The sequence below is a fragment of the Rhamphochromis longiceps genome, linkage group LG11, assembly GCF_057381845.1.
Source record: "Rhamphochromis longiceps isolate RC_006_pf linkage group LG11, R_longiceps_female_GT1.1, whole genome shotgun sequence".
Lineage (NCBI taxonomy): Eukaryota > Metazoa > Chordata > Actinopteri > Cichliformes > Cichlidae > Rhamphochromis > Rhamphochromis longiceps.
Genome location: NC_140567.1, coordinates 4,529,079 through 4,556,732, shown reverse-complemented (window position 1 = coordinate 4,556,732; position 27,654 = coordinate 4,529,079). Strand labels below are relative to the sequence as shown.

The following is a 27,654-nucleotide window of genomic DNA, read 5'->3' as shown; positions in this document are numbered from 1 at the left end:
CTTGGCTGCTGCCTCAAAGCACACTGTGCGCTGTCTATCTTGCGTGCTGCACAATATCGTTTATTACTTAGTAAATACTGATATCTATGACTAGCTAGTTTATTGTGATGGTGCTTTGTTTTCTCTATTATTATGTTGCTCTTTGTTGTTTGCTGTCTCCTCTGTTTGTTTTTTTTGTTTGTTTGTTTTTTTTTCTCCATACAGGTGACCCAGGAGTTCTTTTTTTTCTCTCTCTCTTCCCCCCCCTTCTCACCGTCTCTTCTCCCCTTTGGTTTTCTTTCTTTCTCTCCCCCTCTCTCTCTCATTCATTCCCCCTGTCCTATTTATTAAAAAAAAAAAAAAAAAATGACAAAGGATGAACTGAAGCTCTGCCATCACGTAATGTCGCATACTGCTGTTTCTGATGTCATTTAGAAAAAAAAAAAAAAAAAAAAAAAAAGCCTAAACATTCACATGTTTTCTCTCACACGGCGCCGAAGCTACAACCTTGGCTCCCAGTTTATCTGCTCCGGCTGAGATGGGGCAGAAAACTCCAGTATACTCTGTTCTCTTCTAATCAGACAAATAAGGCGATGACTTTTCTGCAAACAGTATTTCTTATAACTCAGCAGTATAATGCATCATAAAACAATATCATTCATTCACAATAAATCAGCAGTCTACTCTAATGCAAATCAGTTTAACTAATGCAATAGTTGTCAGCTTCTAATTTAGGGGAATAATGCAAACTAAAACTACATAATAATTCACAATCTTTAATTAGGGGTATAACATGGCATAAAATGATATTATAATCTGCTCGGCGACAGCCCCAAAACATCACTGCTCTCGAGAAGATCTGCATGGAGGAATGGGCCAAAATACCAGCTACTGTGTGTGCAAACCTGGTAAAGACCTATAGTAAACGTTTGACCTCTGTTATTGCCAACAAAGGTTATGTTACAAAGTATTGAGTTGTATTTTTGTTATTGACCAAATACTTATTTTCCACCCTGATTTACGAATTAATTCTTTACAAATCCTACCATGTGGATTCATGGATTTTTTTTTCACATTCTGTCTCTCACAGTTGAAGTGGCTGACTAAATACTTTTTTGCCCCACTGTAAGAAAGTAATGAGAAAGTGGCCACTTTCATGAGTAAATCATAGAAGCCTTATATGATTCACTATATGAAGTAGGCCACATCTGATTCAAGTCTTTTAGAAGTGTTTTCTATTTCTTTTCCATATGGGTAGGTTTTTTGCCTGAATTAACACTTTTTAACACATTTCTTTGTGATTTTAATTATTACTTGCCCAACTTAACAAATGCTGTGCTTTGATAAAGAAAAAACATATTCTGGTGATATCTGATTAGCTGAGTGATTAGGTGATGTTTCTGCAAGACATTATTTCACTACTACAGCATATACAACTAGCGAACATGTGGCAATATTACACAGTGGTATAAGATAACATGAAAGGCCAAAAAAACTCTAGCTTACAAACTAACGTTTCACAAAAGTGGCCTAAGGATAATTTCAAGTGCTGACTGTGAAACTGGCTGATTGCATACTGGCCACATCAGAGAGTTTCCATCGCAGCACAGAGAAACATCTAATTGTCAAAGCTGGGTTGCAGTAGTGCAGATCACCCACAAAAAGTTCAACAAGGACACATTACAAGGTGTAAAAAGAGCTTAAAAACTTCATATAGAACAAGACTGAATTTCCTGTGCTATTTTTTTTTCTTAAATGTATCTTAAAGTAAATTTTTCTGAAGCCATCTTATGTCCCTGCTATAAGCTTGTGTACTAAAAGTGAACACACTGCATTTTCTTTGTAAAAAGAAGATGTTACAATGCTCACACAAACTGGTTTATATAGTATCAGTAAACATGCAAATGAATTAACAATTCTAAAGAACTATTAGTTTTTTTTTTACTTGTACAGAACAAACAAAGGTTTATGAAGTTTGTTTTTATGCAATGTCTAAAAAAACGCATACAAAAATATTTTAAGGGAGTCTTGAGTGATTAATGAATGACTAATGAGTGGTAAGCTCAAAACAATACTCAGATGGCGACGGTGTTAAAATACAATAAAGAAAACTTAATGAACATTCCTTGAGTTGAATAACTATCAATACTGCTACTATTCATAAAATTATTGTTACATCATATTGTTATCTATCCATCTTCTTCCGCTTATCCGGGGCTGGGTCGCGGGTGCAGCAGCCTAAGCAGAGAAGCCCAGACCTCCCTCTCCCCTGTCACCTCCTCCATCTTGTTTCGGAGAACACCCAGGCCAGCCGAGAGATGATCTCTAGCGTGTCCTGAGTCTGCCCCAGGGCCTTCTCCCAGTGGGACATGTCGGAATACCTCACAAAGGACGCGGATACTACGATACCCACCCAAGCCCACAGTTTCTCACCAAGGGCAACTCCAGACTGTGACAGAGTCCAGCCCCTCTCCAGGAGACTGGCACCATAGCCCAAGCCGTGCATTGATTCACTGCTATTCCCTATTCACTGCTCTCTTACTGTCTTACTCCTCTCCTGCACCCTCTTATTCTGCTGCATGTCTTTTTTTTTTATCTTTAGCTTGTCTATGTTTTTCTACAACTACTTTTAAGTATTTGCTTTACAGGAATCACTTTTGATTTGTCATTTGTTTAGTTTAAATGTAAAGTTTAATATACAGGATGTGGCTCTCCTCAGCTCAGGAGGTAGAGCAGCTCCTCTACTAATCAGAAGGTTGGTGGTTCAGTCACTGTCTGCTCCTCTCTGTATCCCAAATATCCTGGGACAACATAGTTCATAACATAATTCCTCTCCGATGCATCCATCAGAGTGTGAATGTCAGGGATGCCTTATTTAGCTTAAGGGCTTTCTGAGTGCTCAGGTAGGGTAGAATAGCACTATGTAAGAACCAGTCCATTTACAATATCCATGCCACATTGTCAGTTCAGGTTTTATTTTCTGAATCAAACCAAGTGTTTTGCCCACACCTACACAAATTCAACATGTAATGGCATCTTAGTACCACAGAAAATGGGAAACTAATGAACTCTGTGCAGGACTAAAACTGAAGTTTCAAGTTTGATGAGTAAATTGACTTACACCAAAACAAAAACAGCAAAACTTTCACCTTTGAAATAATTTCACTTTAAGTTGATGGACTCAGATCAATAGCCATTAAAAATAGAAATGCATTTCTGTACAAATTGACATTCAAGAACACAAATAGATTAAATGTTGTATTTCACAAATGCTCACGAGAGACTGTTGGCAAAACAATAACAAAAACAAATCATTTTGTAAGATCACATGATGTATTATGATGAATGACTGTGTAAGAAAATAAGCAGACTTGTGTTATTTTATTATATAGATATGCTTTTATTAGAAATAAGACACATTCATTTTGTGCTCTGAAAACTGTACATTAACAAAAAGGCGACCCCAGTGAAATAAAAACAGGAGTGAGGGGAGGAGAGAGAGAGAGTGTGTGTGTGTGTGTGTGTGTGTGTGTGTGTGTGTGTGTGTGTGTGTGTGTGTGTGTGTGTGTGTGTGTGCCAGGGTGGGGCGCAAATCAGAGGTCAGAGGAAGCAGGAGCGCAGAGGTCGGCAGTCAGGGTTTTTTCGACAAATACAGATCTGAGGGAGTGACTGGCGGTGATATCAAAACACACACTGTTACACTGTGATACAGAACACTCGTATAGTCCAATACCCTGAAAGGACAGGGGGAGGGGAAGGAAGGACTGGTATCAGAATAATCATGTTCATATTTATAATAATGATGACAACTATCCCCAAGCACAGTAAGAAAGATATTTATAGGCTAAAATCCATTCTGTAGAACTCTGTTGAAATAATTACAATGCTGTACATCAGGACTCCAAATGAGCCTTGTGCTTTCTCTGTGTGCAACCACCATCCTTTATATTACTCTACCTTGTATGTGTCATTATCTGTAATCATCATAACATATATATCGATAGATCTATGGATTTACTCATCTTCCATTTTTTCAGTGCGCGCACACACACATATACACACACAGTAATACCTTTTTTCCCTTAGCATCATGTTTGCATTAACTGTATCAAGCCTGCTTGTACATCAAGAAACTGACCCAACCAACTCGTGTTTGCTGTACTCCTTTTGGACGTCCACGTTGTCCCTCTTTTAGGCGGTATTGAGGTTGAAAAGCGAACAGAGCGCAAAGCCCGCCGGCATGCGCTCCACCATCTCTGAGGTGTCCGTCGATGAGAAGGCAACTTTCCATTTTGGCTCAACGTGATGTTTTGGATTTCTTTTTCTCACTCTCCCCCGTTTTTTCCCTTGTCGCTGCAGGGTGAGCCTTGGCCTACTATCGTGAGGGGTGGGATAAGGCGTTAGAGATTGTTGGGGAGCAGGGAGCGGCACTGAGGGGCACATATGGGTGTATGTTTGGCAGTCTGCCTCCTCAAATGCCGTGTGAATTTTTTCTTCCCAAGTCTTATGTTGAAAAAGAGAGAAATTCAGAGGCATGTTGAGCTGCATACAACATCAGAATTTGGTCAGGAATAAAGAGAGCAGAACAGCAATGCAACAATACTCTCAACAGTGAAAATAAAGAGACATAATCATGATTATTACATCGTAACCATTTAATACAGGGGTAAACATCGTGTGATTACCTTTGCTATGCTGTTTATTACATGACTTAATGATGCACATATAGCAGCTTTGTCTGCTACTTTGGCAATCTGTCTCCAGCGTAAGCCTGAAGATCATATACAGGAAGATGACCAGTAATTGGTGACTTCAAAAACATCAAATGAAACAGAGAATGAGACACCGTTATCTCATTCTCTCTTTAATTCATTAACTTGATTTTCTGTAATCGTGACTCTTTTCCTTGCCCTCCTTGCCCCCTCACGGTCTTGGCTACATCCACCCTTTGAATAGAAGTACACAGTAGGGCAGTATGTGTGTCGTGTGTCTGCTTGGTTGTCTGAGAGCTCTGGAGCGAAAGTGGAATTGTTTAGTGTGAGCCAGAATCTGGGTCACACCTCTGTCTGCAGGTCCATGATCTCCTGGCCCACAAGAGGAATGGTTGCACTGGTCTTCTCCCACTCTACTGTCTGCAGCTCAAGAGGGGAGGCCGCCACTGTCTCCAGGTCCTTCCGCACCCAGGATGGGGGTGAGTTGGTCTTACGAATGCCTTCCCACGCCCTCTTGCTCGGGGTCTGCTGTTTGTCCTGAGGGGAAACGGACATAAGAAAAAAGTTGGTTTGTCTCATCTATTAGAATCGCTGATGTACTTTAGCTATTTTGGGGGCTCTTCCTCACCTTTTTCAGTCAATTTATTATACCCTTACAGAATCAGTCTAGCATTTCAAATTGTTAACGTTCAACCGGTCACCAGAGACCCATCTAGGGTTACTGGCAGAGTTATGTTAATATGAAGTTATATGAAAAAAACAACAACATAAAAAAAGTCATGCCAAAATGAATGTATGAGACTTCACTCCTCTATCTCCTTAAACTATGCCAACAGTATTTAATAGGTTGATAAGCAAAAAACCCAACCCTAACCCTTACTTAAAAATCCCCAATGATCCCATATGAAGCTGAGATTAGCATTAGGACACTTTGTAGCACAGTTTTGTAGAAGATTTTGTCTACCTCTTTCTAAATGTAAAAATACTGGCGGCAGCTAGTGGTACCGTACAGCCTAAACTAGGTAATTTCAATTCACAAGATTTCCAGGAAATTTGACCTATGATCTTGACCTTGAGGTCGAGGTCACTGAGATGCAAACTTGTCTGAGATTTTGAGTGGACACACCTTTGGTATCAGTTTGAAACTCCTATATTGCCTCATTTTCGAGTTTTCACATTCACAAACTTGGGTGTCCAAACTCCCTTCCCACCCACCCACCAGGGTGACGACAACACCCAATGTGCATTTGTAGGTAAAACCTTCAAACTCACAATTTTGTAAGCTGAACATCATAAACTGTAATAATTGTTATTTAAAGTGAACAACAAAGTTCTCAAATTTTACATGCAGATGGGTGACAAAGAAAAAACACAATATCAAGTCTCGTTAGGCCCCTATACAGTGATAAAAACCACATGCTCTTTACTTCTGACCTCTAGTTGAAGTGTGGAACACGAGTTCTTTAAAGCATATACTCTCATTTGGTGTTTGGATAACAATAATGGAGAGTGCTGTTTAACCTGGGTTGGGATATTTATTTTCTTTGTTAGTCAAGGCTTTGTGCTTCAACCGTTGTGAGTGCTCATATAAAACAGTAATTGAAGCATTGTTTGGCTCGTCTTCCACTCAAATTGAACTGATCGATGTCCACCTACTTCAGTCAGATCATGGAGAGATATAAAGAAAAAAATTATCACTGGATTCAAGTAAGGCAAGACAGCAAAGCTGTTGTAAATCAATAAGTTATTACTATATTAACAGCAGCCTATCATATTGTGCTGCCATTTGTTCTAATGTGATGGATGGACAATGGAGCCGTTCCGTAATCTGTGTTTGATTTACTGAAATTCAGCATCATATAGACTTGGCAGCAAATCAGAAACAAACAGAATATTTAACCTATATATTTTCTGCATTACTTATTTACATACAGTCTGCACTGCTGTAACTGTAATGCACTGCTTTGTTTGTTAAAGTACAACGTATACTTCATCGAGTTTGCATGTATTCTCTCTGAGAATCAACTAATAAAAGGAATCAATACAGAAACATCACTGCTTGCTTGCAAAGCCATGAGCAAATATTATGTGCATAAGTTGCCATAGTCATTTATCCAGTATAAAAGAGATTTATGACATGAAAACTCTTACATGTGTCATAGTACGTTACTCTGGTAACTTAAGGTCAGAGTATATGATTCACATCAATGGCATGCTATTCAAACCATTCAGTAGGTTTACTGAATGGTTTGAATGATGAAACACTGTTCAGTGAGTTATTCTGGAAGAGACCCCTCCCACCAGGACAGAAAGAAATGTTTCATCATATGATAAAGGAGACCACTCAGGACAAGTGTGTATTGACTTGGTCCCCTCTATCAGGACAAGTGCACCCAAATCCACCCCACAGCATAACAGACCTAACAGATGCATTCTTGTAGGTGTTGATGCTTCAAATTGTTCTTAGAATTTGCCACACACCTATAGTTTATTAGTTGGAAATAATTCTGAGAGAGTCATTTGTAAACAAACTGTAAATGCCAGAGTCCTCATGTGAGCCTTCACTGTCAAAGGGGTCAGTCCATACAGAACACAAACAGAATCTGTCAATTCTGTTTATGTGGGAAGTTATGAGACAGAATTACCTCTCTGCTTGATTCCAAACTTGCCCCTCATAGTTTCATTCTTTATGCAAAGCTAAGCTAATCACCTCTCAGCTCCAGCATCAATGTGAGACAATGCCACATGAGTTCTTATCCAAATTTCATTAGCAGAAGCAAATATATTATTCGCCTACTTCCTAAAACAATACCTATACTTATAACTCTAATGACCACAGAATGGACGTAGATTGTTGATTCAATCTATACTGAGTAGATGCAAAATGTTTAATTACAGTTGTGGTCAAAAGTTATTATGGTCATGATTATCATGGTAAATTAGGACTTTTAATGATTTCTCTTGACTGTTCTTTTTCAGGATGGAATGACTATATAGCACACATTTTTTAATGATTTAAAAAAAAATTGATGTTTCAAAAGCATAAATATAGGTCAAATATATACATAAACACCCACTAATATTTCATTAAATGTCCATTAGCAAGTTCCACCTCGACCAGATGATTTGGTAGCCATCAACTAGCTTTTGGCATAATTCTGATATTTCTTGGAAGAACTGGTAGAGTTATTTAAATCAGGGGTGTCGAGCTCATTTTACATTGTGGCCCACACTTTGACCTTAAGTGGCCAGACCAGTGAAACTCCCCATTCTGTCAATGTAAAGAAGTTACATTTTTAATAATTGTTCTATATGGCAAAGAAAACGCTGCTGTGACAAAGAAAGAAATCTGTCAGCACGACTCTTTTTGACGTAAATTATAAGAAATAAATGTGCAAAATTATGGAAAAAAAATCTGGTAGCTCATTGCCCAGACTGTCCAGCTTTTTGTTTGTTTTAACTGTTCAGGTTGTAAAAAACCTGAACGACCATAAGGGAGGTTTTCATCAGTAGGAGAAACTGCAGTTAAAAGTCCAAAATTTTTGCTTGTGCTTGTTTGTGGTGAGCAGCAGATCAAACAAGTTAAGAATTATAAATTGAGTCAGGCCTGTGAGACTATGAAGAACACACATGAGGTCTAAGGCCTGGACAAGTCTGAAACCTTTTGACTTCCACACTGCAAAATGGCTGAAAATAAAAACGGGTTTCATTTTTATAAATTCTGTACTCAGCTTTGCAGTCTTGTTTTGTCTCTGGAACATCTGCACCCCATCCTTCTTTCACATAATGGTATGATCCCGGTCTGTCTTTGCATGTGATTGGCCGCATGGTGTGCGGCCCCCCCCTACCTTGTATGGATCTCAGCAGGGCTGAAGATTGGACTTTCACATAATGATGAGCCACTAATAACTGATATATGAAATTAGAGCTGGGCGATATGAGATTTTTTCATATCACGATATGTTTTTTTCATTTCAGGCGATAACGATATATATCACGATATAAGCCAAATAACTATATTTGTAAGATTTAAATGTGCCGTTGCTCACAAGTAAAATGTGAAATAATCAGCAGCTTGTTTTTATTTAAATATTTATTTCCCATAATAAGTTCAACAGGGTAGATGTACTTAAGGAACATGAGACTTTTTCAGATAAATAAAGGCAAATATTGCAAACTACACAAAAGGCAGCCGCTAAAGCGTTTAAGTTTCAAAATAGAACAAACGAAACAGACTACTAAATTGTCAATTCCACTTAGAAACAAAATATTAATTCTAAAAATAAATCTTAGTTTGTTTTACAGAAGAACAGACAAAACTGACTAACTTTTTTCAATATCAAATAAACTGAGAAATAAAAGGAAATTCTCAATCTCTCCTTGTTGTATAGCTGAGCTTTTCAAACAGTTTTAACAGTTACTTTAGTCTGACAAAAGCCGAATGATGAATTAGCGCTTCCAGTCAGAGACTGAGGCTACGTCCACGCGTACACGGGTATTTTTGAAAACTGAGATTTTCCGTTTTCGTTTTAAAAAATAATTCCGTCCACACATAAAGGCAGAAATGAAGGAAAACGCTGCTATGAACATGCCAAAGCAGCAGGTGGCGCTAGATTCCTAACCGTGCAGAAATGTTGGCCAATCAGAAGTCTAGAAGCCTCGGTGGGAAAAAGTAAACAAAGCTGGGGCATAGAAGCAGAACAGAGTCGTATGTGTGGAGGGACAGTAACTGTGTGTATATGTAAGCATTTAAACACTGCAGAGAGTAGAATGAACAGTAACAGTATTGTAGAAATTCATTTCACCGAAACAATAACGTGGCGCAGTGTGACGCATGCACCAGTTTATTGTATTTCCAGACTTGCTTTCAGCACAATTTACAGTGCACGCTACTCTGTTTTTTGTCAGACTTGAAATAGCCGAAATACCTTCACACTACGGAACTTCTATGGCTCTTCCGTTCGACAATCTCTCCGGCGTTGGAACCATCATCTGTTTTCTCTTAAGGTCACGCTCGGTTGATTTTTCTAGTCGGCACACTACTCATTTCCTCCATTACGCGCTGGCTGCTTCCCAAACAAACACACGTGCGGCTTGGCACTTGTGCTTTACGTAACAAGTCACGCGACGTGACGCTGCGGCTGTGATTGGTTCGGCTCTGCGCTACTTAATTTGGATTGGCTGACCTTTTTTTTTTTTTTTTTTTTTTTAAGAGGACAAGAGCGGCGAGCTCTATCACGATAGTTTAATTTCTCTATCGAGTAAAAGTTATATCGCGATACATATCGTTATCGTTCTATCGCCCAGCTCTATATGAAATTATATTGCAGACTGGATCTCGAGTCAGATATTGCTCCGGGCCATAGGTTTGACACCCCTAATTAAATTTTGATGGCTTTACTGAACCTGGCTTTTAAGCCTAGTCCACAAATTTCCAATAAGGTTCATGTTTTGACGCTTTGGGAAGGCCATTAGCCAAGCTTAAGGTTAGCCTGCTTTAAAAATGGAGAATGGGAGGTAGTCGTCCTTCTTCATTATTCAACTCAATATACAATATACCAGTACCACTGTAAGCATTATGCTACCATCACCATGCTTGACAGTTTTACAATCGTCTGATCAAATTTACTCTTCCAAACATTAAGACCATCAAAAAGGCAGTTGCTACCCTTTCTATCACAGCTCATGCTTTACTGAAGCAAGAAAGATGGTCAGGGCCATGGGACAGTCATACAATTCCTAAAAAAATAAACAGCCTCTGTGGGAAGCATTTTATTACACAATTAAGGTTGTGATGGCTGGGTCAACTTTATTATCAGTTAAAGAATTGAAACCCATTTAACCAAAATTCAACATGTTGTGACTAAAATCTGATGTGTCGCTATCTGCTGCAGCAACAAGTGGCATTGTTGTCTAAATGTGTCAGCTCGTTATCCATGAAAACGGGGCATTTATTATCAACCATACACACAATTAGGGATGCTCCTAGCACCATACTTCCAAGCTTATCAGAAGTTTACAAGTAACATTACACCCAGAGTGTGGCCTTATGAAAGGAGCCAGCTGAAGCCAACCTTTCTTTTCTTATGTTCTCATGCCTGTGGGTGCACAATATTTATGACAAGCTAAAGTACCAAAGTACTTTAAACAAATCATCTGTCCCATTTAAATGTTTCACATCTTGGCATTAGTATGGAGGGAGGTGGGGGTTGCCCTGGTTGCACGCAGATCCTGCACCACCATTCTACATATTTTTTTTTGTTATTTTCAGAATCTATATATAAGCTACATTTACTACCAGAACTTTGATGTGGTACCTCCATTTCAGTTTCATAGCATCAATTTCAATTTTATACTTCTATTTCTGTCACAAATATTTACATATGAAACTGACTGCTTGGAAAGAGATGCTGCATCTAAAATTGCATACATACTAAAATTCAGTATTTTGTTCGCATGGACATCTACAACTTTTATGAGCATAAATGGTATACTTAAAAACAGGAACATGTCTCTTCCTTAGCAGCTGCCTTGGCCAAGCAGCAAAAACAGAGAAAACACCAAAGAATTTTCAGCTAGTAGAAGAAGGATTCATTGAAATGCTTCTATCTAGGTAGCTCGGTGCAACCTTTGGTGTTATAATTTCATGTTATTGTTGATAAATTGTCTTTACTGCATAAGTCCTTGGTATATGCAGTCAGAGACTCAACAAATTGCAAATTCCACAGGTAAGAAGACAATTAGTGTCAAATCCTGTGTCATTTTTTGTCAAGTGAACTAATTGCTGCACTCATTAGTTTAAACTCATGCACAACACAATTAAGCACGTCGTTCACACAGTGTACGACATATATATGTATCTCCGAAGTATCTGAATTGGGCAATATTATGTGTATCCGGTTCGGTTTGTAGTTGGAGATTATATGGCCATACACAAATAATGCCTATGCATAAGTTAACACTGTAACAGGGGTGCGCAGTGAATTTTCCCAAGGGTCCTTCCACATGAGAAACCAATACAGAATTCAGTACAGCACATTAATCATTTGACCTCTTTTTAAGCTTATTGGAGTGTCCCTCCCAGTTTCTCATGTGGCTCCTTTGGGAAAATTAATAGCACACTGCAATAGAAAAAAATGACAATTTTGAAAACGGCTGCACTTACAAATCAACAAGCAAGTGTGGTAATTTTTGCTAATTATAGAAGGAAAGGGGAACATTAGATATTAGGGAGGGAAGGGGCAGAACAGAATAAATTTAAACTCTTTACACTCATGTTGGTCTTGTCGCTGCTGGCAGAGGACACACTCCATCTTTTGGCAGCTTTGGCGTCAACAGGTGGAGATTCTCTATCCTTGTCTGCACTGTGAATCTTCCTGTTCAGGTCCTGAAACATGTCCTGGTGGCGTTTCCGGGTGTGCATTATTTTCTACACAGGGACATTGCACGTTATGTACAAAGTAAACAGCACAGGTGACCATCACTCCTATTTTAAAAATAAATGTATGCAAAAATGTTGTGCTTTGAAGTCTAAACAGCTCTGTAGGAATCAAAGAGACTAAAAATTACCTCAAAGTCAAGCTCTGCATAGCGTGATTTTCGTCTCTGGAGGGAGATGAGACAGAGAGATTAAAGATGTGTCTTGATATTGTGTGTTTTTTGAGTAGCAAGTGTTTCTCGGCAGTTTTTACTGCGTATGTGGACATTAGGTAGTTAGTAAAGGGCGTCTCTGGGACTCAGAGAAGAGCAGTGAGTCATGAGGGAGGAAACGAGGTTTGCTGCTGGTCATTTTGATCCTGCTGGCACAAGTTTGCAGTAAACAGATTGTGACCGAATGACCTTTCGGTCCTCAGTCACAGAGTGGTAAAGGAAGACCTGACCTTCAGGCTGCCTGGTTGCCGTGGCAGCTGCCGTCTCGCACCAAATTATAGAAGTGTGTTTTACCCCCCAAGTGAAAAGACACCAGCAAGCAGAAGCCTGACTGCTCTGTGGCGATCTTATCCCGCCACTTCTGTCTGCAGTAGGAGCTCTATGAAAACTAACCTTTTCAAAGATGCCGCCATCACACGGGTGACAAAATGTTGAGATACTTCTTGTGATGTGAATTGGAGATTATAATGGCACTGACAAATATGTGGGATGGTGCATCTCTGTGGAGACCTAATTAATGTTGTTTTTTATTAGTCCACCAAGACAAGAAGAATCAATGCTGGCCATCTGTTTGCAAGCAAAATTACACAAAAACTACACAGCCCAATTTCATTGAAGCTGAAGTGGTGAAGCTCAGGGAAAAGGACAACTTGTTTTCTGTTGGATTGTGAGATGCAGCTGAAGGACTACACAGACCAGTGTTCCTCTTCTGTTTGTCAGCAACACATTTTACTGAAGAGCTGGAATCCAGAGAGCCTTCTGACCTCCTTTCTTAGGTGGATGAGGATCCCTTTGTTTAAATTTTGGGAGAATGTACTGTCTGAGTTTTAGCTTCGTCTCAAAAAAAGATAAAGCAAAAACTACCAGCCTGAAACCTGAACTATAGACAACAACGTATACAAACAAGTTTTGCTGCAGCCAAGTTTTTCTTTAAATTCAAACTCTTTCTTTTTTGCCCCTAGGCGATCCTCCTAACTCGACCACTCGAGCATCACTGATGCTGTAGTGGTCATACATCACCACATGTGGCACGCACCATGCCACGTAAATGATTCCAGAAAGCAAATACAAAAAATGTCACTGGTTTCCCAATTTTTCTATATGAATGGCTGCAGACCATGCAAAATAACACAGTAGTGTAGCAGTCAGAATGTTTGGCGTCATTCGCTAATAGGAAAAAGCTACAGCACCTTTAGAGTTTGATAGCCCTTTAGTGAGAAAGTTATAATAAATCGATGTGATAAAAATGAAAGTGACATTCACCACAGTGATGCAACCCTAAATTCTCAAACAGGCAGTAAAAGAACATTGAGACTTGTGAATTATATTATCACACATGATAAATTCTGCATGATGTCCATTTCCACATCACTAAACCCATCAAAGCAACAACAAAGTCATGTACCCACCACCCTGCTGTTTGAGAAGCACTCTCAATAATTCATTCCAAATGTGTTTTTATGTTCTTTCTCTACAACTGTTTACAAAAAGTCCCCATGTCCTGGGGCTGTTTCACATTACAACCCTTCCAGAAAAGAAAGGGATTTTTGTGTATGAGCTACAGAACTCGAAGGCCTTGCAGAGTTGTATTGACAGAAACCTAGCAGTGGTAGACAAGATGGCAAATGCTTTGCTTGAAAAGAAGAGAGTGGTTTGTCTGTTGTTATTCTGATGGGAATACACAGAATTCTACTTTTACTGAGGAAATAGCAAAATTGTTCGATTGTTAAATTCATATTATCGAAACTATCAATACCAAATCATATTAGCAGATTAGGAAACTCACTCAAATATGTGAGCATTCACCAAATAATCATAATAAAATGCCAGTCTCCGATACAGCCTACATCTGGTTGTTCATTTGAGAATTTATGATAAGCACAAAACACAACTCAGCATGCATGTATTATGTTAAATATGAAGTATGAGGCTGATAATTCAATACATTAAGAGGTTTTTCCGTCTTACCTCCAGCGAGCTCATGGACAGTGTGGAGACAGTCTCACTCTTGGACACCACTCCAGAATTTCCAGACTCTCCTCCGTCACACATGTTGTTGGCCACCTTGGAGTCTCTGGGCATATTCTGCAGGTTGTGCGCAGGTGAGTCTCTGTCAGAGCATGACACACTGACCTGGTCAGCAGGCAGGCTTTTCAGCCCAAAGCCAGGCACTGGCTCTCCACTGACAGGGTTAGCCAGGTGGATAAGCCTGGTCTGAGGCAGCTGCTCAATGCTGATGTTATACTTGGCTGCCTGCTCCTCTTTCCCCTTGGACAGTTTCAGGGTGCCCGTGTTGTTTGTCGGTAGAATGACATATCCCGGGCCTTTGCCAGCCCCCTCAGAGCTGCTGCCTTCACCGTTCCCTCGAGGCAGATCTCCATCCAGCTGCTTGAAGAGTTCGCCATCGCAGATGTAGATGGATTTGGCACCCGGCAGCTCGGTACTGATTCCTTTTGTGGCGCCTTTCTCCCTCCGCATCGTCAAAGTGTGGCTCGTATAGTCGGCCACATTCTGGAGGTGAACCTTGGCCATGCTGGCCGGCATGGTGTTAAAATTAGAACCTTTTTGAAGAGTGAGGGTCCCAGAGGAGGCCTTCTCCTCCCCCTGGAGGGATGAGCGCTTCATGGTGCCTAAAGAGACCAGAAAGAGAGAAAAGCTGTGTGAGATGCAATTTCTCCACCTGGGAATCTCGGGAAGAAACCAGCAGCGGAATGTGTGTAAGTAATAAACACATTACTTTTGCACTGTGTGAAACAAGGAGATTTTATAAATCAATTATTAAATCACTGAAATTATAAGATTCTTCCCTCTACGTCTGACAACCAATACAATCCTGGATGAGTCTCTTATTTTACTGCTGGACTGCATTTCAGAGCAACACACCTTGCTCTGGTTGAGCACCTTAACCTGATCTCTAACTGCTGCAGGTTGTGATCACAGTGGGTAACCAGAGCAAAGAGAAAAAACAAAACAAAGAAAAAAAACCTCCAGTGCTGACAGATTCTCTCTGGGGAAGCAGAAAATCATATCCCGGCCAGCCCCCTAGCTGGTAGGAAAAATACAAGATGGAAGGACAAGGTTAGCAACTAATAAACTTCCAAACTAAGAGTGATGGGATTTTTTCAATTGTGGATGACACTAAAGACAAAAGAAAGAATAATGCTACAGTGACTTGTAAATGGACTGGTTCTTACATAGAGCTTTTAAACTCCATGAGCACTCAAAGTGCTTTACACAGCCATTCAAACAACATTTTTCTATACTCTTCTATCTAACATTTGTACACATTCATACTCCAACGGATGCATCGGACATATGGCGTGCAGACTGGAGCAGAAGGGGATCGAGTACTGTTGATGACTTGTCAAAAATACCTGTGTTGCCTGTCTACATAAAGTCTTGGCCTATGACTTCAGTTTTGCCATCATTACTACATTGAATACCTGCTAAACACATCCAGAAATCCTAGAGCGAGAGAACTGGAGTGAAGAAAGTCAAACAAAGCCACACAGTATAGTATTTTTTCTCCACATGAGGACATACAAGTGCTTGCAGTTCTATAAATATGCTCGTCTTCTAAAAGGTATTGCTTTAGTGCACAAAAAACCTCCAGACCTCTGTGTCGCTTTCCGGTGTAAAGTCCTGGAATTTCTTCACTAGATTTTCATTGGAAAATGCTTCCTACAGCAAAAGGTTGTAACCAGTTTTGACATGAGTAACGTAACATTCAGCTGGGTACGGCATGACCTTGTGGCCCAAGCTTTTTCACAATAACAGCATTTGGCATATGGCAGCAAACATATCCTGCACCAGGTCGAGGCTGCTGAACAACATCAGACAATGCTCCGTACTAAACATCCCCTGATCGTTTTCTGCCATTCCTGCTCCCTCTTGACAAACATTAAACATCTCTCATTTCTCTCTGCTCTTTTCTGTCTTCCCTTGCTTGAGCCTGTCTGCTTCTGAATAGCTTTTCTCTTCCAGACACTTTTCTTGATATCTTGTCTCAAGAGGTAATCAGATTTTCACTCCCAGTGGATTTTAGAGCATCAACCAGTATCTGATGCAGCGCTGTTGGGAGGGACTTAATTACACAGCATCAGTGTAGGAGAGGCTCAGACAGCCATATTTATCTGCATATAACTGCTCAGCACACATTCATCCCACTCCCATCAGCCTGGGATAAACGGAGTTACGCAGCAGTGATGTGCTGCATCTCTTGTCAAAACAGCTCCTTGGCGTAGGGAGGCTGCTGTGATGTTGACTGTACGGCACAAGCGCAAAAATGAGAGGGAACACGGCTCACATCTGTTCCAACAACAACGAGGAATTTGACGCAGTCAAAATACAGAGAAGGAGGCACAAGAGACATCTGTAGCATCTGAGAAACAGTTCCCAAAGTCAAATCAAATGCAAACACACAAACTCAAACACGCTCAACCTGGAGCTTACCTGATCTGCAAGCCATATCCACATCTTTCTCAAAGTCAGTCTGAGGACAGAAAACAATAAATATTAGATTAAGTGTGGAGACGTGGGAAAAATATCATATGGGGGGATTTTAAGCCTTTATTTGGCGACTGCAGTGAAGACAGGAAATGGGGAAAAGACACCAGGGAAATGGTCCAGCCTGCATCAATCAATGGAATACCTGCTCAGGGCACATGCACACTAACTTTTAGCTATCAAGTCAATGTGATGGTATATTTTTAAAGCAAAGGCAGATAAACATTGAGAAAATGAAGACTAATCAACAAAACTTAGATTCATTAATAATCAGTTTTATTATATTTTTTTTATTTGGATACAAGCTGAAGAGAAAGAGCTTTGGGTTTTGTAGAATTTCTTCTTGTAAGTCACTCTGACCTCTTCCTAAATTGTTTTATTCTAATCATGATTCTAACACGATGCCATTTCCTAAACAATGCTTTGACTTCATTATTTTTAATAAATTTCTATTAGGTTAGTTATCTTGAGGGGTTTTTATAAATATTTTCAAGATCAGAATTTAAGAAAAAAAATATATGTATATTTTCCATAAAATTAAACATATGCTTTAGTTCTCTCGTGCTCTGAGATGAGAAGATCAGAATTTGGAGGACACAGGTCTTGAACCTTTTCAAGCTGTTTAGAAGTCAAAATTTCAAGAATGGAGCAAAAAGTGCGTACCCCTTTTTGTGCTTTATTATTCCATAGAGTTAGTTATTTTAAATATTCTCTCACATCATATCAAATTTCTCCAAATTTTAGCTCTTCATACCATTAGCTGAGCATGGCCATTCTGAAATGAACCTCCTGAATCTCCATTGGTGTCTTCCTGTCGGTCCACCACACGACACTTCACTGCCTCCTGAACCTGAGGCAAATCATCAGGGCATAGATCACGATCTTAATACAGACAGAGTAATAGGACATGCAGTCCTGTGCGAAAGTTTTAGGGAGGTGTGGAAAAAAAATGCTGTAAACAAAGAATGCTTTCAGAAATATAAATGATTGTTTATTGGCTCCAAATGTATTCTGCAGCAGGACGACGACACCAAACACACAGCCAAAGTCATTAAGAACTATCTTCAGCATAAAGAAGAACAAGAAGTACTGGAAGCAATGGTACGGCAGACAGAGCCGTGATCTCAAGATCATGGAGTGTGTCTGGGATTACATGAAGAGACAGAAAGAAGTGAGGAAGCCTGCATCCACAGAACATCTGTGCTTAGTTCTCCAAGATGTTTGGAAGAACCACCAGCTGAGTTCCTTCAAAAACTGTGTGCAAGTGTGCCTAGAAGAAGTCACCCCAAATATCAATTTGATTTATATTTCTCTCTTGTTCACTCACTGCATTTTCTTGATTGATGAAATCAAATGATTAACACTTCTATTTTTGAAAGCATTGTTTGATAACATCATTTTTTCTCACCTGCCTAAAACTTTCGTCTTTTAAACATATACAGTACTGTGTAGAGGCTTTTAATGAATAAAGACGACAGGCTCGAGAGGATCTGACTCCACATTGGCTTAAGTGGGGTCAGTTTAGGATTCCCAGATAATAAATTTTTTACACAGATGATAATTTTTTACACATTTCATACGTACGTTTGTATAAAAGCGAATGACGCTTTACTCTAAATGAGTCGAAACCAACATTTATGAGTCCATGTCTTGTTAAATAATCTAAATTCATCTTTCGGGGCTAGCATGGTCACATCTCTTAAATGTTCACTATCCAATGGGAAAATTTAAGTCAATGAGACTCAAGCAGACCCTAGTGGACTTGGAAAGTATCACCACACCTGACTGAGATGACATCCAGAATTGTATAATATGGTAGCTTGCTGTAGCTCAACATATTAAATCAACACATCACCCACTACAGTGGTAGTAGTCAGCAAAGAATCTCAGCTGGAAGTACTAGACAGGACGCACAACTACAAACAAAACAATAGGGTAGCGTTCCTATAATATACCTCTCTGCGAAGGATGCAGTGAACCATGACAATGACAAAGCCTTCCAGTGAATCAAACACAGCAAAAAGGATCTGGAAGAGCGCAGAACGCCGGTCGGTGATGGCCAGGACAGCTGACATCCACGTGAGAGCCAAGAGTGGCAATACCACACAGGAGCTCCACAGTGACGCCCTACAGAATGGAAGGGGAACTGTAGTCAAGAACAGTACAACCCAAACTTTGTGAAGGCAGGACTACAGTGATTCCTAGCCATTGCATTCTAAGATAGTTAGAATTATTAGCTGATTTTATATTCAATGCCCTATAAAACACACACACACACACACACACACACACACACACACACACACACACACACACACACACACACACACACACACACACACACACACACACACACAAAAACAAGGTTAAACTGATTTCTTTTGCTCAACTGGACCTGTTCACCCTGTTAGCATAGTGTTAGCCTACAACTCTAAACATGCACTAATACAGAACATCAAACAAATAATTATGTTACCAACGCAAACAAAAACATACATCCATTATTTGCTGATATATATGTTTTTAACTCACATATATTACATGCATGTATGTTTAAGATGATTCAGTCAAACCATAAAGGATCTAGTGCCACAGGAAAGAGAGGGAGGGAGGTGAGCAGTGGGGGGAAAAAAACAAGTGTAATGAGGCTGAAACAGAATGCAGACAAACAGAAGAGGCAGAGCAGAGGAGGACAGACAGAGAAAGAGAGAGAGAGTCTGAAGAAGTGTTATCCCCTGACTCTTTCCATTTTTCTAATGCAAATACTGATAATAAACTAGCACAATAACTACTGGGAACGACTGTACCCGCAATGAATGTGGTGAAACAGTCTTTCATTCAGATCCTCCAAATGAAGATAATTAAGCAGGCTAACTTTTAATTACAAACTATCCCAGAGGTGGAAAAAAAAGCACTGAAGACTAAGTCAGACTAAACTAAACGTCTGCTCCAAGTTGCAATTCACACCCACTTTCTCTTTTTAAATTATTTTTAAGCTGTTGTCAACAATGCTTCATATATTGTAGGTCTTTCATATTCAATTGATATCCAGAGACTGAGCTTACAGTAAACATTACTGAATAAAATGAATAAAAAATATTTTCAACTTGTTCTGATATTGATTATTGATGTGTGTCAGACTTATTTTAAATAGACGTATTAACATGGATTAAAAAAAATAAATATCTGATTTCGCTGCAGTTAATACCACTAGCTAATGTCTCCCATAGCCGCCTTGTAGATCTGGTTAGGGTGTAATATTTACACCTTTGGCATACCAAATGTCCTATAACAGAAAAACTAGAGCAAAAATGTGTGATTTGAAAGATTAACTCTTCTAGCTTGCGAAACTATGTTTTATTAGCATGTGGCTGAAATGCAAATAAGTAGGTTTTTTTTCTGACAGATTTTTACTTTTACATCCTACATTTTAAACAAATATCTACACCCCACATAGCAAGGAGGTCTGGCCCGGATCTGGTATCAAGCTGGCACTGCTGGCTGACTTCTGGCATGACAAGACGTATGTCATCCAGATATGGGCCAGGCCTGGCATAGATGGCACTGTCTATGTGATGGCATGCAATATCTGGCTCGATTGCAGTTTGGTTTATGTGGCCAGGCCCATGGAAAACAGGTCTGGCCGTGATCTGGCATCAAGCTGGCACTTCTGACTGACTGCTGTCATGGCAGGGTGTATGTCAACCAGATGTGGGCCAGGTCTGGCAATGATGGCACTATTTATTTTCCTATTTTCCTATTTTAGCTAGAAGACCCAAATGCGATGTTGCAATACTATACTGCTATGGTAGCCAACGTTTCAAATGCAGGTTTGATAGGTTACACTTTATCCAAAACCTAGTGACGGTTTACTCATCCTTGCCAGTGGGTAGCTCAGGAAGGAGAGCAGGTCACCTTGTGATCGCAAGCTTAGTGGTTCGATCCCTGACTCCTCCAGTCTGCATGTCAAGAGTGTGAATGTGTATGAATGTAATTAGGAAGCACTCAGTTTAGAGAAAGTGTGGGATTGGGTGAATGTGGCATGCTGTATAGAGCATTTGAGCAATCCGGGAGACTAGGAAAGCATTGTATAAGAGTCCGTCCATTCACTGTCTGAGCAGAGTTTCGTCATGTTACTTTTGCACTATTATGTTCCGGCATATATTGTTATTACATGGCTTGATTAAGGTACACATTAGGCTGACATCTGGGGCCAGAGCTGAAACTGTTCTGGGCCAGCACACGGCCAGCAGTGTGTCTACAACTGGCCCGTGGCTGCACACAACTTACACATGGCCCACATACCGCAAAGAATGACAGCCCTTTGGTGGCCACAGACGGGCCAGCACAGGACCACCAGTATGTCTGCAACTGGCCTTGTGCTGGCCCATGTGTGGGCCACCTCTGGCAAACCAAATCTGGGCCACCAAAGGGCCGTCATTCTTTTTGGTAAGTGGGCCATGTGTAAGCACATTGTGTGGGCCAGATCCAGGCCATACCAATTTTGATATGTGGGACTTTCCACTCCTTACAGTTTCAAAACAGTATTATTGTACAGTCAACCTTACAATGTAAAGTGCCTTGAAACAACTGTTGTGATTTGCTGCTGCATAAATAAAATTGAATAGACTTGTTACTTTTGTTTTAACGCATTTGAAAGTAAAATGTTGTGGCAGGTAACTCCAAATTCAACGTTTCTATTAGCTGAACAAAAATCAGATAAAAAACAAGCTGTTTGTGTGCAGTTTATCTCACAGTGTGTTGCTAGCTAAAGGTCCAGCTGCTGTATTTCACAGGGAGAGAAAAGAAAGAGAGCTAAGAGGTTAGATATAAAAGTAGAGACTGCTCCGTTGCATTTGACAAATTGGAAATTTAAAGCTTACATGTAAGTCCTCGTGTTTTTAAATCAAGTACTGGGCCTGTACATGTGACAATATGTTTTTTTCACATTGTGAGAGATGCTGCAAAACAAGTGTCACTGTTTCATTTAAAGGTTGCATGAAAGTCCTCTGCAGGTTAGTGCAGGATAAACAGCTTAGTTTTCTGTACTGTGATGGGTTTAGAACAGCTGATAACAGCCTGTACATTAAGAGTTATGATTCTTCCCTATGCTGAGCCATTTCAACATCCCCCATTTGCTGAATCCCACTTTAACCTCCTCCCTACTCATTTCCTGTTTAATGTAAGCAACAGAAAACAGCGATTTTTTATTTCCCTTCTTTTTCTCTGCTCATGTTCTGCTTAACAAATTCAAGATGAGAATATTTATTAGAATTTTGATTCTAATAAATATTCAGGCTAATATAAAGTTTGTATTCCCATCTACTTATATTATTTTATTATTACATTAACATAGTACAAGGTTCAGTTAGCTTTGCTAACAGCTAGTAGAAACATCATCCAAAGAGCTACTTTTTACTTTCTTACTTCAGAGTACACTTCAAAGCTGGAACGTTTTCACTTTTACTAGAGTAAGAAATTGAACCAGTACTTCAACGTTACTGAAGTTTTATTTTTTAACACTGGTATCTGTACTTCTACTTAAGTACACAATGTCTGTACCTTTGCCCCTCTGACCTCTACCCTTAAATGGTTTGCCAGTGAGAAACAAAATAACATTCAAGGAGGTGCACACTTCCTCCAAGTCATGACTAATCAATTCATTTTTACACAATCACTACAAATCATGAACAACAGTGGAATTAAGTCTCTGGTAACTTTCATTATTTACCACATATCTAAATTCTCACTAGCCACACAGTGGGTTTATTTAAAATGTTCTGTATGATCATTTTATCTCAGGATAAAATATTTCCTATTTGTCAAATGTTTTTTTGGTCAACAATTCATATTTTCTAAACTTGATATTTTGCAAAATGAAACCTGGCATCCATATTTAGAACGTAGAAAACAAAAACAAAGTACAATGATGGGAAACCCATAAATAACTGAAAAAGCATAGCTAATTTCCACCTCTGGTAATAACCTGGGCTTTGTTAAAAGCATATCACACGTTTCTTTTGTCCCATTGTGCGGAGACTTTTCCACCCTGCGAGCAGTAAACCCCTGTGCAGCATCACTGTACCACGTCAGTGTCTGCACTGGCACTTTACACTTTAAGTGAGTTCTTCTTCCCCACTGTCACCAATTGCTTTCTCAGAGCAAATACATAATATTTTAAATATTACTAATGATGAGATTTTGCATTCTATAAAATAACTATGCTATTGTGTTAATATATTTATAAACTATAAACTATCAGCTTTACTTAAGACCTAATGCTTACTTTTTTCTCTACAACAATCCAATGATAATTTACACACAGAAGTTATGAGACATTTGGTGACCAAGTGGCTGTCATTTGTAATATCCTGAAAGCAAACACTGTTTGCCTCAATGGCAGCTTTACACAATGCTGGTAATAATAATAATGACCAGCTCAAGCAGGTAGTCACCTGTAATAATTTTCAGTTAGCATGGAATATTTTGGTCAAATGTTAACGGACAAATTCCGGTACCTGTGATTACAGCCCAGGCCCGAGTTTAAGTAAAGCATCTCAAAATCAGCACAGAGGCAAAAATACACATCTGGGCACTATAAGAACTTTCTGATCAAGAAAATGAAGTACTGCATTTAATCGCCTACTAGGGCTGGGCGATATGGCCTAAAATTCATATCGCGATATAATTTGAAGCATGTGCTGTAACGATATATATCACGATATATTCTTTTCTTCTGTATAACGTATTTTCCACACTATAAGGCACACTTAAAATCCTTTAATTTTCTCAAAAATCGAGAGTGTGCCTTATGTATGAATTCTGGTTGTGCTTACTGACCTCGAAACGATTTGGGCGTGCAGAAATTTGTTTAAAAAATGTTTTTAGGGACAATCGCATAGCAGGATGCTATACACGGGCCAAACTTCAGTCAGGAGAACAACTGAGATTATTCATCCACAATACGAGGTTAGTTATTAATATACTGCAACAACATGGAAATAGAGCAGCTGCGAGAGAATTCAGCATTAATGAATCAATGTTATGGAAGTGGAGGAAGCGCAGTTTTTGGCTTTCCCCATATTTCAAAAGTGCTTCATCTCTTTGCTATGACTGTCGCCCGGCATAATTTGCAGATTATAATGGTTGTAGCCGCTGCGATGCTTTTGACCAAAACAGGCGCAGCTTAACGACATCATCAACATGCGCTATCGCGATAGAGCGGTATAGTCAAAATCTCTATCGTTGGCCAAATTTATATCGTTTCTATTGTATATCGTATATATCGCCCACCCCTATCACCTGCCCTCTAAATTGACAACCCAAGCCCAACAGAAATGTTTAGGAGTAGAATAAAGCAAAACCAGCCAATAACTGCTCAGCATAGAAGCTGGAAGTATGCACTGTGTCTTTTAGACTACAGGAAATGTGAATGGAGCTGGTTGAGGGAGTAAAAAACGTCCTCCTTAGCTTTGTTTAAAGTTTAGGAGGACGACTTTGTTTCAAAATCAGAATAGGCAGGTCTGTGCAAATGTATAATAATAGTTCAGTGCAAATCCCACAGAGTACTGAACATATGCTATTTTGTAATATAATGTCTCTGTCCCAATAACTAGCTGCTCAAACCTTCTCTGGGCAGCAAACCATTTAGAAGAAAGTTTGCTTAAACTTGAAGAACAAAACCAGCTTGTTTCTGACAAAAGGGTGGCCCCGAGGTCCAGTATAACATAGATGAGGATTGTGTTGAACTATAAATGTAGCAGTGTCCAAGAAATGTAGAATATAGAGCTGTAAATGAGCAAAATGGGTTTACCTTAAGCCTGTGGCTATTGGTCGTATTTCTGGATTTTAGAAAAGTGTAACAGACATACTGCAAAAAAAGAGGACAACTACCTTCCCTTTTTCTAATCAGATTCTATCAGCACAGTCTCTAAAAGCAGAAAACTATTGCCCAGGCAATAGTTACATAATGGTCAACCTAAGAACTTACAGATGACAGCAAGGCACATCCGCCCACCCACACAGACAGACAATAAATATAAGTATATGCTAATACCCCTTCAATATCTGCTTCTTTATCTCCTATTAGACAAACACACAAACACGCATTCTCATTCTCATTCAATCGATCACATATGCAAAACTATTTACATGGGTACAGCTAACACAAGTTTGCTTTGAGTAAGAGCACATAACCCTCAAGAACAAAATCCTCCCTGCTAGTGCACGAGGGAGAAAAAAATGACAGAAGGATAAAGGACAGAGAACCAATCAAGTGAGGGAGAAGAAGGCAGGTAGAGGAGAGAACAGAGGTAAGAGGAGTTAAGGAAAAATAATTAGCAGGACTAACATGGCGTTACTGGTAGCTGTGGTGGAAACGTCAGCCGAAGAGATAACTCCGCACTTGGCACATTTGAGCGTCATATTGTACAGTGGCACTGTCATCTGACTGCAAAGTCAAATTAACACGCTGTAACATACACAAACAGATACAGATGCACCTGCACACAGACTCGCACAGATGCACGTGAGCACACATACAGCCACGCACGCACAGTGAGTCACAGTGTTCTCGCACAGTGTTCTCGCACAGTCTCTCTCTCAGGGCTATTGTACAGTTGTTGGATGGTTTTGGGTTTACCCGTGTTTGGCTGAGGGGCAGGGGAGGTGGGGCAAAGATTGCTCAATTATTAAGCATTTCCTATTAAACATAATGTCTGATTTTCCTCACAAATAACCAGCCGGTGGCATGAAGGAGTTGGCGCTCACTGGCATGCTCTCATTGTAATTCATAAAGCTTCAGTCAAATGCCAATCCTGAACAGGACTGACATCACTGCCGCTCAGACCATGATCACGTGCTGGTTTTGTGCTTGGTTTTGAGTAAACGCCAAGCCTGTATGCAAAGATGCTCTCTCTCTCCCTCTCTCACACACTCGCACAGACACACTCAAACGCACCTGGCTCCATACAATCCCTGAGTCAAGATTACATGTCAACAATGCATTCAGTATGTAACAATGATTTAAGTCATAGGTATCAAACTCTGGCCCGAAGCCATACCAAATTACTATTAGAGCTGGCCTACTGGTGTTATACAGCTAATATATATATATTGTTTAGTATTAAGCTTTGCTTGTTCCATATTCAGTTTTTCAGCAAAACTTGTTTGAGTCCATAAGAAAAGATTCATTCTTATATCTGGACGAAGAATTTTTTTTCCCAATAAATATTAATGTTAGCCCGCGACTTTGTTCCAGCTTTGAATTTTGGCCCTCTGTGTATTTGAGTTTGACACCCCTGATTTAAGTCAACAAAAAGCTGTCTCTGTTCTCATGGCCACCCAGCCAAAATCGGAGCTACAAAGTTAATGCAAGCCAAAGTCATGTCTATTTCACATTTTGACATTTTCTTCAAAGTCTTTTATCTGAGACTGTCTGAAAATATCTCTAATGGTGTTCTCACTCAGCAATTTGCTGAGATATCAGCATATCCTAACTTTAAGTATCATGTAAGCTTACTTACACTTACATTTGGCATGAATGCCATGGTAATTTGGGGCATTTAATGATTTCTTTGAGATGTTCTTTTTCCTGGGTGGAATGATTTGTACATCATAGATGTTTAATATTTGAAAAAGACAGAACTGGATGCACAAATATATACATACACCCCCACAAGTATCTGATTAAATGTTCTTTAACAAGTTGCACCTGTATTTAGAAATACCAAATCCAGTTCTAAGATTTCAAGTCTTACACATGTATGTTGACCATTTCCATCAAGTTGGAGGAAACCTGTTCAGGGCTAGGCTTAAAAACACATCACTTTGTGCACATAGATTTCTCATAACAGAATGCATGAAACAGCGTTGATGTAAAATGTTATCATTTAGTTACTGAAGGTGATAACCTAAATGGTTTGGCGGTGAATGTTAGAGGTTTTGATGTTCGCCAAAGTCTTTGTCTGTCTGCAGGTTTTGTCAAAAACAAAACTCTTGTTTTTGACTCAAATGTTTGGCCTCTAGACTGTCAGTGTCAAGTAAAGAAATGATTGTGTATACAGGGCTCTGAAACCAAAACCAAATGTTTACCATTGATTTTCTGGATCATTGAAGCATTGCTTGTCTTACATTTCCATTACAGCAAGTAGATATTTCTCAGTGGGCCACATTGTTTGTGCCAGAGTTATTCTCAAAAGTATCAAATGGACCCAGTGGTGGTCAAATGTGATGTTTGGGTGGATTTCTGTTTTAATTAGTTCACTTAAAGCTAGGGATGGGAATCGAGAACTGGTCCTTGTTCCCAGTAGTCAAATGCCTGCCTATTGATCCCGTTTATCAGTTCTTTGGCTGATTTCAGTTTAAGTGTCAAAGGAACAAAATAGCGACGCAGTCTAAAGCATGGATTTGGACATTTATTTTTATTGCACAAAAGGACGAAATGGTAAAGTGGAAAACTGCATCCAACTGCATTATGCTGCTAACACAGCTTCAGTTGCCTTGATGCATGCTCAATCATCCAGGTAAGAAATTCCCCAAAAAGTTGATTCTATTCATCTGGACGTAGCGTTTGGGAGAAACGTTTCATCACTCATCAAGTGACTTCTTCAGTCAGTTCTTTGAAAGCATCTGCACAGACAGCATGCTAATGCTAAGCTAGCCAAGAACGCCAGCAGCCTAACATCAACTGGTAACAAGCAGCCAGACTGCAGCCTCCTTTTCTACCTGTTCATTTGATTTGATTTGATTTGATTTGTTTCTAATCATAAAATCTGCATCACTAGTGACCGCTTTTTTATTCTGGTTG

At 39.6% G+C, this 27,654-nt stretch overlaps 1 protein-coding gene across 2 annotated transcripts in view; it reads right to left on the bottom strand.

The window, feature by feature from the left end:
* Positions 1-3,010: 3,010 nt before the first annotated feature.
* LOC146658437 (adhesion G protein-coupled receptor B1-like) overlaps positions 3,011-27,654 on the bottom strand; it is a 211,937-nt gene continuing 187,293 nt past the window's right edge. The window contains exons 28-35 of one of the 2 annotated variants that reach the window (XM_085422057.1): positions 25,198-25,296; positions 18,803-18,974; positions 17,602-17,697; positions 16,794-16,833; positions 14,310-14,971; positions 12,261-12,296; positions 11,962-12,120; positions 3,011-5,228 (exon numbers count right to left, since the gene is read on the bottom strand). In XM_085422057.1, the coding sequence (XP_085278183.1) occupies positions 5,034-5,228; positions 11,962-12,120; positions 12,261-12,296; positions 14,310-14,971; positions 16,794-16,833; positions 17,602-17,697; positions 18,803-18,974; positions 25,198-25,296 (1,459 nt within the window). In that variant the 3' untranslated portion in view covers positions 3,011-5,033. The remainder of the gene's footprint in view (positions 5,229-11,961; positions 12,121-12,260; positions 12,297-14,309; positions 14,972-16,793; positions 16,834-17,601; positions 17,698-18,802; positions 18,975-25,197; positions 25,297-27,654) is intronic. The other variant, XM_085422056.1, reaches the window with a different exon arrangement.